The sequence below is a fragment of the Amyelois transitella genome, chromosome 4, assembly GCF_032362555.1.
Source record: "Amyelois transitella isolate CPQ chromosome 4, ilAmyTran1.1, whole genome shotgun sequence".
NCBI lineage: Eukaryota > Metazoa > Arthropoda > Insecta > Lepidoptera > Pyralidae > Amyelois > Amyelois transitella.
This window is the reverse complement of record NC_083507.1, coordinates 3,191,781-3,207,837: the sequence shown is the minus strand read 5'-3', so window position 1 is coordinate 3,207,837 and position 16,057 is coordinate 3,191,781. Positions and strand designations below refer to the sequence as shown.

Below are 16,057 nucleotides of genomic sequence, written 5' to 3'. Positions count from 1 at the left end.
AATCTAAATCAATTAAATTAGTTCCATCGTCATATATACCTTATCTTTACTAGAGCCTACCTCAGACTGTCATCAGACGATCAGAGCAATCATAATAATGTGTTGGTTACCGACAATCCGCAAGGGCTAACAGATAAGTCTGTCTTGTGAAAGCTTTATAAATGAATAGCCATTATGTTAGCTCTGGCTACTTCCTACAGATAAATCGTTTGGAAAGTGATGATATTTATAGGCAGTTGACACGTGAAATATAGGCGATTATACCGGTTTATTTAAATTGAGTAGAATATCAACATTTGTAGTGATTAACAAGCAAATAAACTTAATTACGGGTAATTATTAACATCTCGTTTATCGTGTTTTATGGCGACAGGTGTGTGACAATTTTCGTGAGATATTGTTATAAATTGATCAATTAACTTATATTTAGGTATTAGACTTTATCGTTATTTCAAGAACTATAGAACAGATAAACTTTAACAACGCTTAATGTCAGCAATAAATCTTAATAAATTAAACAAACTAAATGGACCGATTTCAAGTTATTAAGTAGATAGTTATTGCTAATGCATACCTATTTCTTCAATTATAACCTGAAACAAGGGTGTGAAGGATCAATTGCTCTTAAAAGGATGATATATTTAACCTACATATATTCCTAGGTTAGTGAGCATTTTATCTTACCTAAAAGAAATATTTTCTTATCTAGATATGGTTATTCTTAATTGTGTGTTTAGCGAGATTACTGCAGCTACTATCAGCTTGTATAGGATTAAAATGATAATGAAGAGTTCTTTCGAAGGCGATATCTAGAGATTTAATACAAAGTAGCTTTTGTTTCGCCGGAACGTCGTAAAATATTTGATTTTTGATCAAATTAATTAAATTTTGATAGTTTTTAAAATTCATCGATTTACGAGTATATGAATATTTTAAATTTTAAATCACCTTTATCGTTATTTAACTATCAGGTGTGGTCTCACGCCTAATGAATTAGATTATAGATTTCCACGAGTAGGTATTAGGTACGGTTGCCAAACCATTATCATCTTCCTACATATAAAATCATCTGCCAGAGACTTAGCTAGGGTTTAAAATTTCCAACGATCTCACACTGTTCAATATTATTGAAAACTAAAACTGTTGGGTATTATTTTTAAATTTACCTAAAGGCACAAATTCGATTTCATCAAATGACAAATTGCGCAGTCATTTTAAAATCTACTAAACAAATACCAGGTTGTGGATTATGTTTTATATACGGAAACTTAATTTGCTGAAAGGTCAGCCTTTGATGGCACTCGTAACAAACGCCCGTGCGAAGCCGGAACGACACTATTGTTCGCATCTCAAAGAAAACGATATCTCTAAAACAATAAGATTGGTGCAAATTACTATGAAATACTTTAATGGCAGTATTGCATCACTCTCATAGAAATTTTAATAATAATTACTCCAAAAACGAAATTTTACAGGTTGTTTATGCTGTTACATATATTATATCTTAATTCGATCGTGTAATACCTAAATGTTATAGTTCCAAACATGCAGAGTTTTCGACTATTTTTGTAGTTTCATGACTATTTGTAGTATTGGTTTCTCTTAAATCACAATAAAATTAATCTTATGTTTACATTTGGATTCGCCACATTTTAATTATAATTGTAAAATTGAAATGATCTTGAATTCAATTTAAGATTATACGAGACACACGACTACAAAAATGTGGCATATATGTAGATACCTAATTTATCCACTGTAAAATCGAAAGCAAAAGGAAACCCTTGGGAAGACATAGATAATCTTTACAAAATACCAGGTGTAAAAAATAAGAGGAAGGCCGAGTTGTCCCTAATAAAACGTCTGAATACCTGCTAATCATGATGGATAAAATGAAATCTTACCTGAACAATAGACATAATCTTAACAAAATACCACGTGTAAAAAGTAAAATTAAGGCTGAGTTCTTCCTAATACTCGTAAAACGTCAGAATACCTGCTAATCATGATGGATATAAAGAAATCTTACCTGAACAATAGTGCCGACGAGCAGACCGAAGCAGAGCGCTATGCTGGTGGTGTGAGGAGCAGCCGAGGCGGAGACGGTGATGCAGGCCGCCACGCCGATGGACGTGAGGAGGAAGGTTCCCAGCAGCTCGGCTACCAGCTGCCTCCAGATCAGCTTGTTGTCCGTCACGTCCGACAGACCAACGATTGAGCTGGTCCCTGTTGGATAACATTGAGGCTTAAACAAGAATATTTTTTTAATATGGCCTCTACTCGTTTGGTATTCCGATGACAATAGTTGAATGGTGGGTTCTTTGTGGTAATATAGTTCGTAAGTATTTTGAGTTTAAAAGTTAAAAATATTGTAGTGTAAGTTGGTTAGTATTAAAAAAAATGCAATATTTGAAAATAGTTTACAACCAAGAAACAAATATTATTATAATATTTCGAGATTTTTTGGGAGAGACCTATGTACAATTGTACATGCCCTACAGCCACTGCAAGAAAATAAAAAATAAAACGTACATTAAAAAATGCGTAACTTAAGTTCAAGGTCGCCATTTTTAACTTAGATGCATGTTATGTATTGACGTCAATAATAACTTATTTCTAAGTTCCATTCCGTGTTTTCATTCATTATTCTTTCCGTGTCTAGATCGATTTAGATAAACTAAGAGTAAAAAAACTTCATAGATTATTATTGTAATAAATTTTACATATTAATTTATTTACTTTCGAGTATTATATCCTACTACTATTATAAAGGCGAAAGTTTGTATGGATGTTTGTTACTCTTTCACGCAAAAACTACTGAACCGATTACCATGAAATTTGGTATGTAGGTAGCTGAAGACCCAGAATAACACATAGGCTACTTTTTATCCCAGAGTTCCCGCGGGATTGATAGGGTTTCCATGCGGACGAAGTCGCGGGCGGCCTCTAGTTTATTATATTATAGTATACTTTCAGTTTCAGTTGCCGTGTGGTTCCCGGCACCAGTACAAAAAGAATAGGACCACTCCATCTCTTTCCCATGGATGTCGTAAAAGGCGACTAAGGAATTAGGCTTATAAACTTGAGATTCTTTTTTAGGCGATGGGCTAGCAACCTGGCACTATTTGAATCTCAATTCTAGCATTGAGCCAAATAGCTGAGCGTGGCCATTCAGTCTTTTCAAGACTGTTGGCTCTGTCTACCCCGCAAGGGATATAGACGTGACCATATGTATGTATGTATGTATGTATACTTTCAGTATGTGTGGTTGAATTCTCTTTGGAATCGAGTTCTTTGTTAGTTCGCATGTTGTTGTCGCTATCCTGAATATCCAGTAAAATAGAAAATGTTCTATTCACTATTCTAAGGTTGCTAGATAATACATGCTTATATTTTATTCGTAGTACCTACGTTTATCTTAGAAGTAATCTAGATGACATCAAGAGGTGTGCCCTGCGATGCATGTATTCGTGACATAAACAAAATACGTAAAAAATGTAAACATGACGTCTAATGAGTCACATACGAAATTTATAACAGACTTGTGTTTATTTTATCTCAAGTCGTATTTTACAAGATGTGGTATGAGTCGTTGCTCCCAGCTGTTATCGATAGATGTTGATCGTTAGGTGCAAAATGCTGTGCTCAGAAATTTACTAAAAATCCATAGAATATTCGATTTATATAGTTATAACAAAAAACGTTATATAAATAAACAATAAGTTAAAGTACCAGAAAATTAACCTTTTACTCCAATATTTGTGTTTTGTTTTCCCAATATTGACATCGTATATCTTTGAAACCTCTGAATCGAAAGTAGTCAAAATTATCGATAAAATTTATGTACTTTGAAACAAAAATAAAACATAAACAAAAAAAAATGCAGAATTAATTTTCAAATATGTTATTATAAAAAATATTAAAGAATATCTTGAAATATCTTTAATTCAATATAAAATGTACAACTTTTGAACTGTAGTTGTAAACACGATGAAAATCTGGTTTCACTGAAATTCCTACGAGAGATAATCAGAAGAGCAGCACGTTACTAGAATTTTTCCAGCAAGATTTCCCGCTCAGATATGCACCGTACGCGGAATTATGGTAATTGTTTCGTATGCTTAACATGGGTGAAAAAAATAAATTATACCTACGTAGCATTGTTGAAATTATATGAAATAATACATATTTCGTTGAATCTTGATCCCTGTGATGGATAAAACATGTAATCTGTGTCTTGATATACCTGACTATAATTTCTGTTTTTCTGAATGATGATTAATTATCAGAAAATATTATGAGTCGATAAAAATTATACAAGCTGTAATTCAAATAAAAAAATGTTACCTATATCGTAAAACAATAGAAATTACTGCAGTGCAGGTTCTTTTAACAATTAAATTACTCGTACGTACTTATATAGCGTAACTAAACGATTGTTACATAAAATTAACCACACTTTATAATGGTCTCGTTAGCCTCAAAACTTCAGGTCGCTTTCCTTTCTACTCATCTATATTTAGTTTGCATCAAACCACCTAAGTTCATCACCAGCTTAGCCCGGAGATTTGCTGTGATCGCTTTTCTTAATGTAATTTATTTTAAAACTTTTTACTAGTCAGATACGAGTAAAGCCTTAATTAAGAGTAAGTACAGTATATATTTTTTTATTAATTGATTAAATATTTAGAATAACGTAAATCTCAAACATATGTAGCATTTAAGTGAAAGATTTAAACGAAACTAGGTTTAACACTGAATCACGTAAACATAAATTGTTGTGTACCCGTGTTGAGAATCTGCCAATGTTTCATATTTACCTAAATTATTTCAAAACAGGTTTTATCTATTGCGCAATCGTGTTTCGGACCTATCCAAGCATTAGTTGTCTCTGAGTAAGTAAGTAGTATTACAGCAATGTGTCAGTATCCCAATCTCTATTCCTTTATCAAACTATCCAGCTAAGCAAGGCCTTCAAGTCTAGTAATTATTAGCTCTGTTTACCACGTTAGGGATAAAGACGTGATATATTTGAGGGTATTATCGCAATAAAGTAGGCGCCACATCGACAAGTGAATCATCTTGATAATTAGCTCGCAGTAATTAAAATCTTTCTTATAATCCCTTTTACTTCTTGAAAATAATAAAAATTACCCCGCAGATGATCAGCATAAAGTGATTTAACTATATTAATGACAGTACTGTTTATTAAAATTTAAGTCCTAGAGGAAAATGAAAATATTATTACAATCGGTAATATAACACCGGACTATTGTGATTGTGTCTTACTCTAGGTTTACAGTATGTGTGTAATTTCTCAATACAAAAACATCCTGCCATTAGAAATGACAAAACCTATAATCTTCGATCAACTGAAGCAATATCATATTATTCATTGTAACTATGTCTTTATAGCATATTCCTGGCTGCATTATCCGCTATCAACTTCAAAGTAAAAGCATGAAAGTAATAATCTACATGCTGTGAAATGATTTTGCGAAGTTTTTGTGGTCTGCTGCTTGTCTGTCAATGTGTAAGAACTTGTTTTCTTTCCTCGCAAGTCTGTTGGAGACGGAATCTCAAGTCAATTTGTTTAGATATTGAAATAAAGATAAACAGTCAAAAAGATTAAATACATCATCTTTAATCAAAATATAAATTTTTAGAATAAAGTATGGCTAACAGTTAAACTAATTCATTAAGACATCTTTTATTTCATTTTGATTAGTCATGACAAGAACATTTTCAAAAAAAAGACGGATCAAAACTGTTTCCTCCTATTTCAGATCTTAAAAAAATGGACTTAGTTTAATTATTTGTATTGCGTCCTCCCTTTTAAGCGCACATGGCCAGGATAAACAATAAATGTTATCAAATTTCTCTCGAGCGTTAACCTGAGGATGCAGCTCATATATAATCTATACCCAATGTTAAAAAAAGGCTATTACATACATACATGCATAAAAAATATTTTTACACTAATCTAACTAGAGATTAGCCCGTTCAAACAATCGCATAAACTACCACTCTATACGCGTACAAATATGTAGATATGATACGTAAATGCTCCCATTCCATAGATTCAATATACTTAGTAAACAAAACTGAATAAATATGTGACACACACTAGGTAGGTATGAGCCTCTACATACACTAGACGTCGCCATGTTTCAAGATCACATTTATGAAAACAGCATAACAAAGTTGGACTAAAAGTAATAATAGTTTAATAATTATCCGACTTTAATCAAAGTTTCGATGGTGATTTGATGGTGATAATAGTTTTAAAATTATATATATCTTATATCTAGTATAAGACATAAATTAAAGGTTTGAAGATTTATATGATGATTGACTTTATCAAACTTTTTAAAATTCACGCGTTGTAAATTTCTGATCAAGGAACTTCTTCAAAGGAGAAGGATTTTTGGTGTAATATTTTTTGTAATAATTTAAAGAGAGGTCTATAATAAGATGTGGGTGTAACACGGGCTAAGATGATGACACAAATTAATGTACCCATATAGATTTTGATTTATGCAACATTGTTTTAGATTTTTTGTGCATTAACATTTGAATTAAAATTTTGCCTCACAAAAAATAACACTTCCCTAAATGAGACGTATGTAGATATAACGAATAAACTTTAATGACTTCGAAAGATCACGCGCTTAGTAGCAATGTCTTGAATTTGAGATCTATATAATATAACAATATAGTATGATTGATGTTACACTATAATCAATATAGTTTATCATCGATCCGATATTAAAATACTATTAATATCTATTTATATCGAAACTGGACCAATCATTGGACACATGGAAATAGAAACTTCTTGATTAGTGAAAATGATTGTCACGTGCGTAAATTTATCTCCTTAAAACGACATTTAAAATGGAGTGTTTTAGTTTTTTAACCTAAAATGTGGAGTGGCAATATACATATACAATTTTATAAACATGGACACAATGTGATTTATGACATACTTAAATAAGTAAAAATTAACTTTTTATTTGGTCAGAATGAAAATAAATAAGAACATAATAAAAGTACTATACATAATCTTTTCCAGGCTACCCCGTAGTCTAAAGAAATAATAAAATGAAAAAAAATGGGAGCGACAACTTAAAAAATTAGATTAACTAGATGAAAACCCGTAAGAAAATTCTTATCAGTGTGTACTTTCAATGCTAGATTGCATAAGTTTTGTGGAACAATATTCTTTCTAGGATCCAGCTTTCAAAGAATTATAAGCACGCTTTAGAAAAAAAAATATGCATTAGTCTGACCTCGACAACGATTTACAGGATATTTATCGTTTGATTAAATTTCAATAACATGTATGCATACGTTCGTAATCTATACGTATTGTGTACATAATTGATTGTGTGCTCCATGTATTGATTCTAAGCAGTTATTAAATGCAAGTTCAAAATATTTTTCTGTACTTACTGTATTGATCCTAACAAAACACTTTGAATTGAAATGCATAATTAATTAGGCGCAATAATTATAAGTTCGTTTAGTTTGAATTTCATCCGTTCAATTCTCACTTGAAAAATTTGGATAAGAGTTTTTAACTTGACTATAAGGTTTATAAGCAGTCGCTAATAATATTCTAATCTAAATAATGTATTTTATTCTTTTTCATTAAAAATATGGATATCAAACTATATTACGAAAAATTAACAACATCACTTACTCTTTTGCATTTCATCCATAGCGTAATCCGTTTTCATTTTAATTATAATGATTCGCACTATAAAGGCACCAAAAGGAAGTTCTTTTCAACCGTCGCGGGCCGCAAATTCGGCAAAATAACGTCAATTTATTCTCAATTGTAATTGAGATAGCGCGAGATGAAATTCGAGAGCGCTGTTTCGCGTGGGACCACCTCTCAGTGTCGCTACATACACTTGAATGTGCGCGAGCGTACGCCGGGGATGACAGGTAAGTTGCTTTTTAATTTTCGGGCAGGTTTGAAGATCGCCGCCGACCGGCGCAGGAGCCTGCTCTAAACAGACGCGTGAAATTCTTCATGAAAAGACGACATTGGTGCCATTTGACGCGCGTGTTTCTGATACGAATAATAAATTTAATTTGCTCGGTTGAAAGCCATTGTCTGGGTAAATGTTATGTTTTCTAGACGTTATAAATATAATTTTTAAAAAGAACAATTGCTGATCTGATATCCTTCATTGCACCATTCTTAGTGAAAATATTCTTGCAAATGAAATTAAAATCAAAATACCATACATAAATTACCTGGAGCTAACGTTGGTTTGCGTGCTCGCGTGACGGACGGACAACCATGCAATCATAATAATAAGATAATTCACTTTTGTGCAAGTTCACACCTTTGTTATGAATGAAAGTGACAATCTGGAAATAGCAGGTTACGAGTAGTTAGTGAAACGTAACTATTTTATTTTCAAATTCGTAACGCCATACTCAATACGAGTAATGGAAAATGTTTTATTTTAAGTATAATTAATACTTAAAATAAAATTCTTCTAATGGACTCAATGTCCATTTATATTGATTTTTTCCTTTTTAGTTTACAAAACTAACATGATACAGTAACAATTGTTTTCGCAAAAATGAAACATTTTCATGAAACGTAAGAAAAACGACACATCGTAACTACTGTAATTTTTGTAACGCAGTTCACTTGAATTTTCTTAGACCCTCATCACCTTAAATTTGTTGAGATAGCCGACAAAGGTATCTGAAGGCGCAATCAGCTTGTGACACCAGTAGAATGCTAATTTGCATGTGCAAGCTACTAAACATAAACAATTTGAGCACATTATCTTTATTAGAATAGAGTTTTTAAAGTTTACAATTTTTATTTTAGCTGTGAGCGCGTGTTCCCACTACTTATAACACATATTATTGTATACCTACTTAATTAATAGTTTTTAAATATTATGCCTTTTATCTAATGTTAATCATTACCAAGTGGCATATTATAAAAGCTTGCGGTAAGAAAAATATATTTGATAATAATTATTTTTAACGCTAAGATGATTTCATTATTCCTTTTTATCTAAATTTATCTAAATACGGAAATAAAACTTCCTAGTTGGGTATATTAGTTCAAAACTTCAAATGACCATAACGTGTGGTATCTGGAAGCGAAAAAACACACATAATGATGTTTTTAAAATTGAAATCTTTTCCGGTACGTTCTTATTTTGCTTCTTTTTGTATAAAAGAGGTGGCAATAACAAAAATAAAAATTTATTACCTATCAGATTATTGAATCTAAAAGTTTTCATTTGAAATTTAGGAAATGTTTCCTAGCTTAAGTTTACACTTAATTTTTCCCACAACTTTACTTCTCGTACATACATACATACATAAAATCACGCCTCTTTTCCGGAGGGGTAGGCAGAGACTACCTTTTTCCACTTGCCACGATCTCTGCATACTTTCTTCGCTTCATCCACATTCATAACTCTCTCTCTCAAATGTCTTATTCGCAAAACGCGTTTTCACACTTATTAGTCTCTCTCTCTCTCAAAATAATATTTCAAAAACCTACAAAAATCAATTTTTTCAAAGCAAAGTCATTATAAAAAATATCTCCCTCTTGCCTATTACGAGAAACGTATTTCTCAATCGAGATAATACCGTGACCGTCATCAGAGTTGCGGTTTATCAAAGGTAATAAAAATTCAGTAGTTGCAATGTGTGCCTTAGATAAGTGGCTGTTGTCATTGTGCTAAGGAAAATGTTTGCTCGCCTCACTTCTGAAGATATGACATTACACATGTTTATATACACCCACCTATACCGTTAGTAAGAACTGTGGGAATAAATGGATTATTTAGCGGAGTCAAATCCAGAGTGCACAGTAAACTTTTCAGCAGCAGTAGCTCTTGCTAGTAAACTATGAAAAAGTGAGTTTAAAGTGATAACAATTAAAATTATTTATTAAAAGATGGGCAAGAATTTTATCATACAGCTCTTAAAGAAATATTAACTAATACGCCATATTCAACTAAGAATTTGTTGAAAGAAAAACAAACAAACCTTGTATGTTACATTCCAAATTGGTGACAGATATACATTGTATCGGAGGTACATAATATAACAATTATTGTTTACTATTAGGTGGTTAAATAACTCCAATAAACTACTGTCACAGTACAATATAGAGCTACTATCTAAACAATATCGTATAAAGCTATGAACTTATACAAATTTTTGTTTCTGTCTTACCATATTTCATTTCATTGCTTACAGTCAGACTTTTAATAGGTTATTGTTGATAGATGGACAATTTTACAAACATAACAAAGTAATAGTAGGGGACAAAATTATTTTTATTTGTATATCCATCACCAAGGGACAATGGAAGTCATGTTTCAAAATAATTTGGTAACTTAAAAATAAATAAATATAGGGGATTTAGGAAGTGGGAATGTAATAGGTGTTATTATAATATTCCCATTTTAAAACAGTAACGATGATTTCATATAATAATAAAATGTGTTCATAAGCCAACATTATTACATATTTATGGGCAATAAGTTATACAACTGTATGAGTTCACTTGTTACTAGGTATTAACATTTTACATGTTGTTCGCATAACATATTTCTTTTTCAATAAACGTATATCCCTGTGGGGACAATCGAGTTTGGAAGTCACATAACTATAGAATTATCATTCTTTATTTATATATTTATATTATTCTTTTTCAAGCAGAATTTAGCCAATTTCATATTTTTACAATAATTGTTATGAGAGAAATTTTCCTTTATACGCATGTTATATCCATACCTACCATCATGGAAGATTTTGCCCAATACTACTTAATAAATACCTACCTTGCCAATAAACATTTTTTTACTGTTTTCAAATCGCAAATTTTACTCCTTCGTTTTAAATTCGAATCAGACAAACAAGCGATATATTAAATTCTATAATTTTTTGCTCAAAGTGACTGTGTTATTATCTTTTGGTATTTTTAAACATAAACACGCACCAACGAGACGTAAAAACACATTAATTTTTAATATTTTAAGTTTGTGCAAAAACAAAAAACTAGACATTTGACCTCTATTTCATGAACGACCCATTTTCGCGCGAACAAGCAAAGTTATTTATGTGTTCTTTTCACAATGACTTTCCATACCGTAATAAATATAAGTATTATATGAGACTACTATTACTGAAAAAAACTATATTTACCTTTATCTGTAAATATTAGGCTCGTTATATTCGACCAACTTTTAAATGAACCTATGCAGAAATACAAATTCATTTCGAGGGGAAATCACGGGAAGTGTTTTTTTTTTCATAACCGGATTATGAATTTTATTAACTTACACGTACTGATGATGTACTTACCTTAAAGTCGTATTTTTATGTCTATCGTTTTAGATCAATTCATTTCTTAGTCCCGACGCCACACAGAACAGGAACAAACAACAAATATCTACAAATTAGTTGTACGTAGGTATATTGATTTGTCAATAAGTAGGTATGTCATTTCCCGGTACAGAATGTGTTCTAACGTTATTGATTTATGTTGGCCTAAATGGACGTCTATGTTGAAAAGTTCCTCTAACTTTGAGGAGAATCTTTTGTGGGCGAGATGTACCTAACTCCTTTTTACTATCTTCTTGATATATATAGAAGCGAAAATTTCACAAAGTACCTACCAAATAGTTATTTACCTATTACCAATCAAATTGCTGCAAAATACATTGTTTTGTTTGTAACGCGATAACTTTCAAACAGAAGTACCTAGGATTGATTTTGATAAAATTTAAAATGTGTGTAAGATTTATCAATAGAATGTTTTTTTTTTCGTAGCGCCATCAACTAGCTGGGGCTCTGAAGCAATCCACATACAGATGCAACCAGGAACATAGTCATAATGATACCAATGTTCTTGACACACTTGTCAGCGATCCATCAACAGTGGCCCGCTAATGGTTATAGGAGCAAATTGGGCTCGTGTTATCAGTTATCAGCCTTTTATGGTGCTCTGATAAGCTGAACGTACAGATCTATTACGGTGTACGCAATCTCAGCAGGTGAAAGGCATTAGCTTTTACATTGGATAGTATTGTATAGACAGCTTCAAATAATAAGTCCCTCTTATATAAAGTGTTTATTAAATGCAATTGTAAGCTTAATAGATAGATAGTACAAGATAAATTCGAATACTTGATCTTCTTATCGATTGAATATCAATCAACGGATATTGTAAGTACATCCCGGTGACTGAAATTCTAATTTTAAACGCTTCATGACTTTTGGCGTAGTCATGATACCCGATTACCCGATTAAGGTAATGAAATCATTTGATATTAAAATTACTTAACAAAATTTTTAGGAAGCATAGCAAGGTATGGAAGAGACATACCTAGTAGACCCAACAGTGGACGCTGATATGCTGAGATGTACATAATAAACCATTAACACGCACTTAGAACCTCCTTAAGTACAAATAGTAAAAACATCGTTATTTAAATGTTAATCAGCGTTTATGAACAAACAAAGATTTGCGAACGATTACGTGTGAAACGAATTCTTTGTAGGACAATAGGTAAACGAAGTTTCCTATTCCTGCTTATGTATATGAGTTAGATTTACACGAATGAAAAATAGGTACACTGTTATTTACGCAGTTGATATCCTTGAAATATGTTTTTCATACCATTATTTCACACTAGCTTTTACCCACGACTTCGACCGCGTGATTTTCTCTCCCTTTTTAAAAAATAAAAGCTTCCTCAGAGTCAACTTAATTTCTGTACCAAATGTCATCCAAATCGGTTGTGTCAGGTGTTCTTCGGCGTGAAGACAGTCATAGTTACTTTTGAATTTATAATATTAAAACATTACAAACTAATGGACCTTATCATCATTTTAAATCTTTTATATTAGGTATGAAAGTGAACGTAAGTAAAACTAAAACACTGGTTTTTGAAATGGAGAAAGAAATGACAGCATGTAATATTTTGATTGGAGGAGAAAAAGTGGAGCAAGTGAAAGAGTTTGTATATCTAGGATCAAAGTTTACATCGGATGGCAAGTGTGATAGTGATATTGAAAGGAGAGTGAACGCGGGGAACATGGTAAATGGAGCTTCGCATGCCTTTATGAGCAGTCAGAAACTATCCAAAAAGGCTCGACTGGCTGTGCACAGGGGCGTGTTGGTCCCGACATTAATGTATGGGAGTGAAAGTTGGGTATAGCAAAAGAAGCATGAAAGCAGAATAAATGCAGTGGAAATGAGAGCGTTAAGGAGTATGATGGATGTGAAATTGAGTGACAGGATAAGGAACAGCGTGATAAGGGAATGTTGTGATGTGAAAGAAGATGTAGTTACAGGAATAGAAAAGGGTATGTTAAGATGGTTCGGTCATGTGGAGAGGATGAATGAAAGCAGGTTGACTAAGCAGATATACAAGGAGAGTGTTTAGGGAAAGGTCGGAGTGGGAAGACCTAGACGAACGTATCTTGATCAAAATAAGGACGTCCTGGTAAAGGGTCAGGTCAAAAGTACCCGAAACCGCCGAGCTTGTATGAAGAGAGTTATGTGGATGAAGCGAAAGAAGTATGCAGAGATCGTGGCAAGTGGAAAGAGGTAGTCTCTGCCTACCCCTCCGGGAAAGAGGTATGATTTTATGTATGTATGTATATTAGGTATCTATCTAACATAACTCCATCTCTTTCCGTCGTAAAAGGCGACTAAGGGATAGGCTTACAAACTTGGGATTTTTTTAGGCGATGGGCTAGCAACCTGTCACAATTTGAATCTCAATTCTATCATTAAGCCAAATAACTGAACGTGGTCATTCAGTCTTCTCAAGACTGTTGGCTCTGTCTACCCCGCAAGGGATATAGACGTGACCATATGTATGTATGTATCTATCTAACATGTAGCTTTTCATATAGTTTTCCGAATGCAGACTAAGATGACATTATACTATAGGAATTCTACTACAACAAAGCCTTGAAGCCAACCTTCGAAAATATAGTAAATCGTTACGAACTAAGACTTAGCTTTATCCAACTCTTAAATAGCTTTATATTAAATACCTACCAGTTATTTCATTCAAATATAAGATAACCAATTAAGTTACGCCGTTACGGCACACACGTTTTCGCATACCAGTTTATTACATAACAATACACTATATTTAGAATTAAATCATATGGCCATTCCAAATTGCTATATTATGGTAACTAGACTTACATAAAAATCTCTTAAATCGGTTGATGGTGCTAGTAGATGTTGCGTCTTAAGTCTTCCTTTTTTTACGATCAAAGGGCACAGGTGAAGGACTTAAAATAAACGAATTTAACTGAAATTTTGTCTATAGATACCTACGCTTAAAGCAGGGTTTTGTCCCAATGGCGACTTGGGAATTGTCAAGAAATACACCAAAAAAACAAGATGTAGTAACAAGCCGCGTAAGGTCTGGTTCAGGGAACATAGATATCCACATTATAAATACACTCGAAGCACATTACCTCATTCCGTCGCAGTCGGGTCAAAATAAAATCAAAGATTTACATGTAGGCAAGTTCAGTCGAATTATAACCGGGTGTTCAAATATGTGCCTCTAATTAATGACAGGACAAGAGTTCTAACACGAAGTATAAACACAAGGTGGAAAATTGTCCGTCCGTCCGTGACAATGACATGCGCAGGCTTCGCGGGGCGTCGCTAATTTCTCTGAATTGTTGGCGGATTCGTGACGCGCGACTATCCGACGCGATTAATCTAGAGATTCCATAAAATTTGATTTTCTAAAAGCTTTTTGAGAAAAAAGCAGGTTACAATTATTTTTTAATTAATTAAGTGTAGTGATGAGGATGCAACCGGGACTAAAGCCAGAAAGTAAACCAGCGCTTTAATAAATATCATAGTTATTTGCATATCTTCCTCTCTTTCTTGTTCCCGTTAGTTTTGTTTCGTAACAGGGTACGCCTTTCTGTAATAAACACTCTTGGATCGAAATAACTAAAGCCAGGTTGCAACCAGAATGATGATTTCAATAAAAAAAGTTAAGGGGAAGAGAATAAGAGACAACGAAATGGCACAAATCTTTTATTCGCAAAATATTAGATTATCAAAATAGGAGATTCTCAATACTTACCTATTACCTATAGCCGAAATTGGACATTTAACGTAAAAATGCATATTATTTTTAGTCGACTTCCGCAGAATAAGGGGAATTTTTTTTCGACAGTATGTATTAGTATGCGTATGAGTGTAACCCTATGTAACCCAAACGGCTCAACGGATTTTCAAGGGTGAGATGTCTACTCTCGTAGAGATATTTTGCCTAACGACCAGTTGGTTTTTTTTAATTACTTGTCCTGTTTAGGTAAGTATGTAAAGGTTTGGGATGGTCTCAACTGAAATAACTGAACACAAATTAAATGATTATTGAACCGCTGAGCCTGCATGGAGATAGTTATGAATGTTAATGAAGCGAAAGGATTTAGCAAAGTTAGTGCAACAATTGGAAAGATGTAGTCTCAGCCTACCATTCCGAGATTTTATAAATGTGTATGTATATATATTTAAGTATATATCCGCCGTGCTGTAAGGTTCCTGGCACAAATTGAAAAAAGGATAGGAACATTCCCATGGCTGCGTAAAAGGCGACTAAGGGATATGCTTATAAATTTAGGATTTAGGCGATGGGCTAGCAACCATTCACTATTTGAATGTCAATTCTAAGGTCTTTTCGGGATTATTGGCTCTGTCTACCCCGCAATTGATATAGACGTGATAATATGCAAATTTGTATAATTTATCCGCGTCGGCCCTGACAATGAACGTAGCACGCCGTCGCCGGCCGCTAATCATCTAAATTCACTTAGCGCCGGCACGAACGCCTCGAGATATGAAGAGTACACAGCTTATTATTATAGAATTTGTTTGATTGTGTACTCTTACGTTTTGTTACGTAATTATTGTAACTAGAGAATTCTCAAATTTCTTTGAAACTAATTTTATAATATTACCACAATAGATTATCAACGGCTCCATTCGTCTAAAACGATAAATCCC

The 16,057-nt window shown here is 33.0% G+C and overlaps 1 protein-coding gene across 3 annotated transcripts in view; it reads right to left on the bottom strand.

Moving 5' to 3' along the window:
• Positions 1–16,057, bottom strand: part of LOC106129389 (aquaporin AQPAn.G) — a 72,768-nt gene that overhangs the window by 33,736 nt on the left and 22,975 nt on the right. For 2 of the 3 annotated variants that reach the window (XM_013327936.2, XM_013327938.2), the window contains one exon: positions 2,030–2,226. In XM_013327936.2, coding sequence (XP_013183390.1) covers positions 2,030–2,226 — 197 coding nt within the window. Of the gene's footprint in view, positions 1–2,029; positions 2,227–7,705; positions 7,923–16,057 lie in introns of those variants that run through there. The other variant, XM_013327937.2, reaches the window with a different exon arrangement.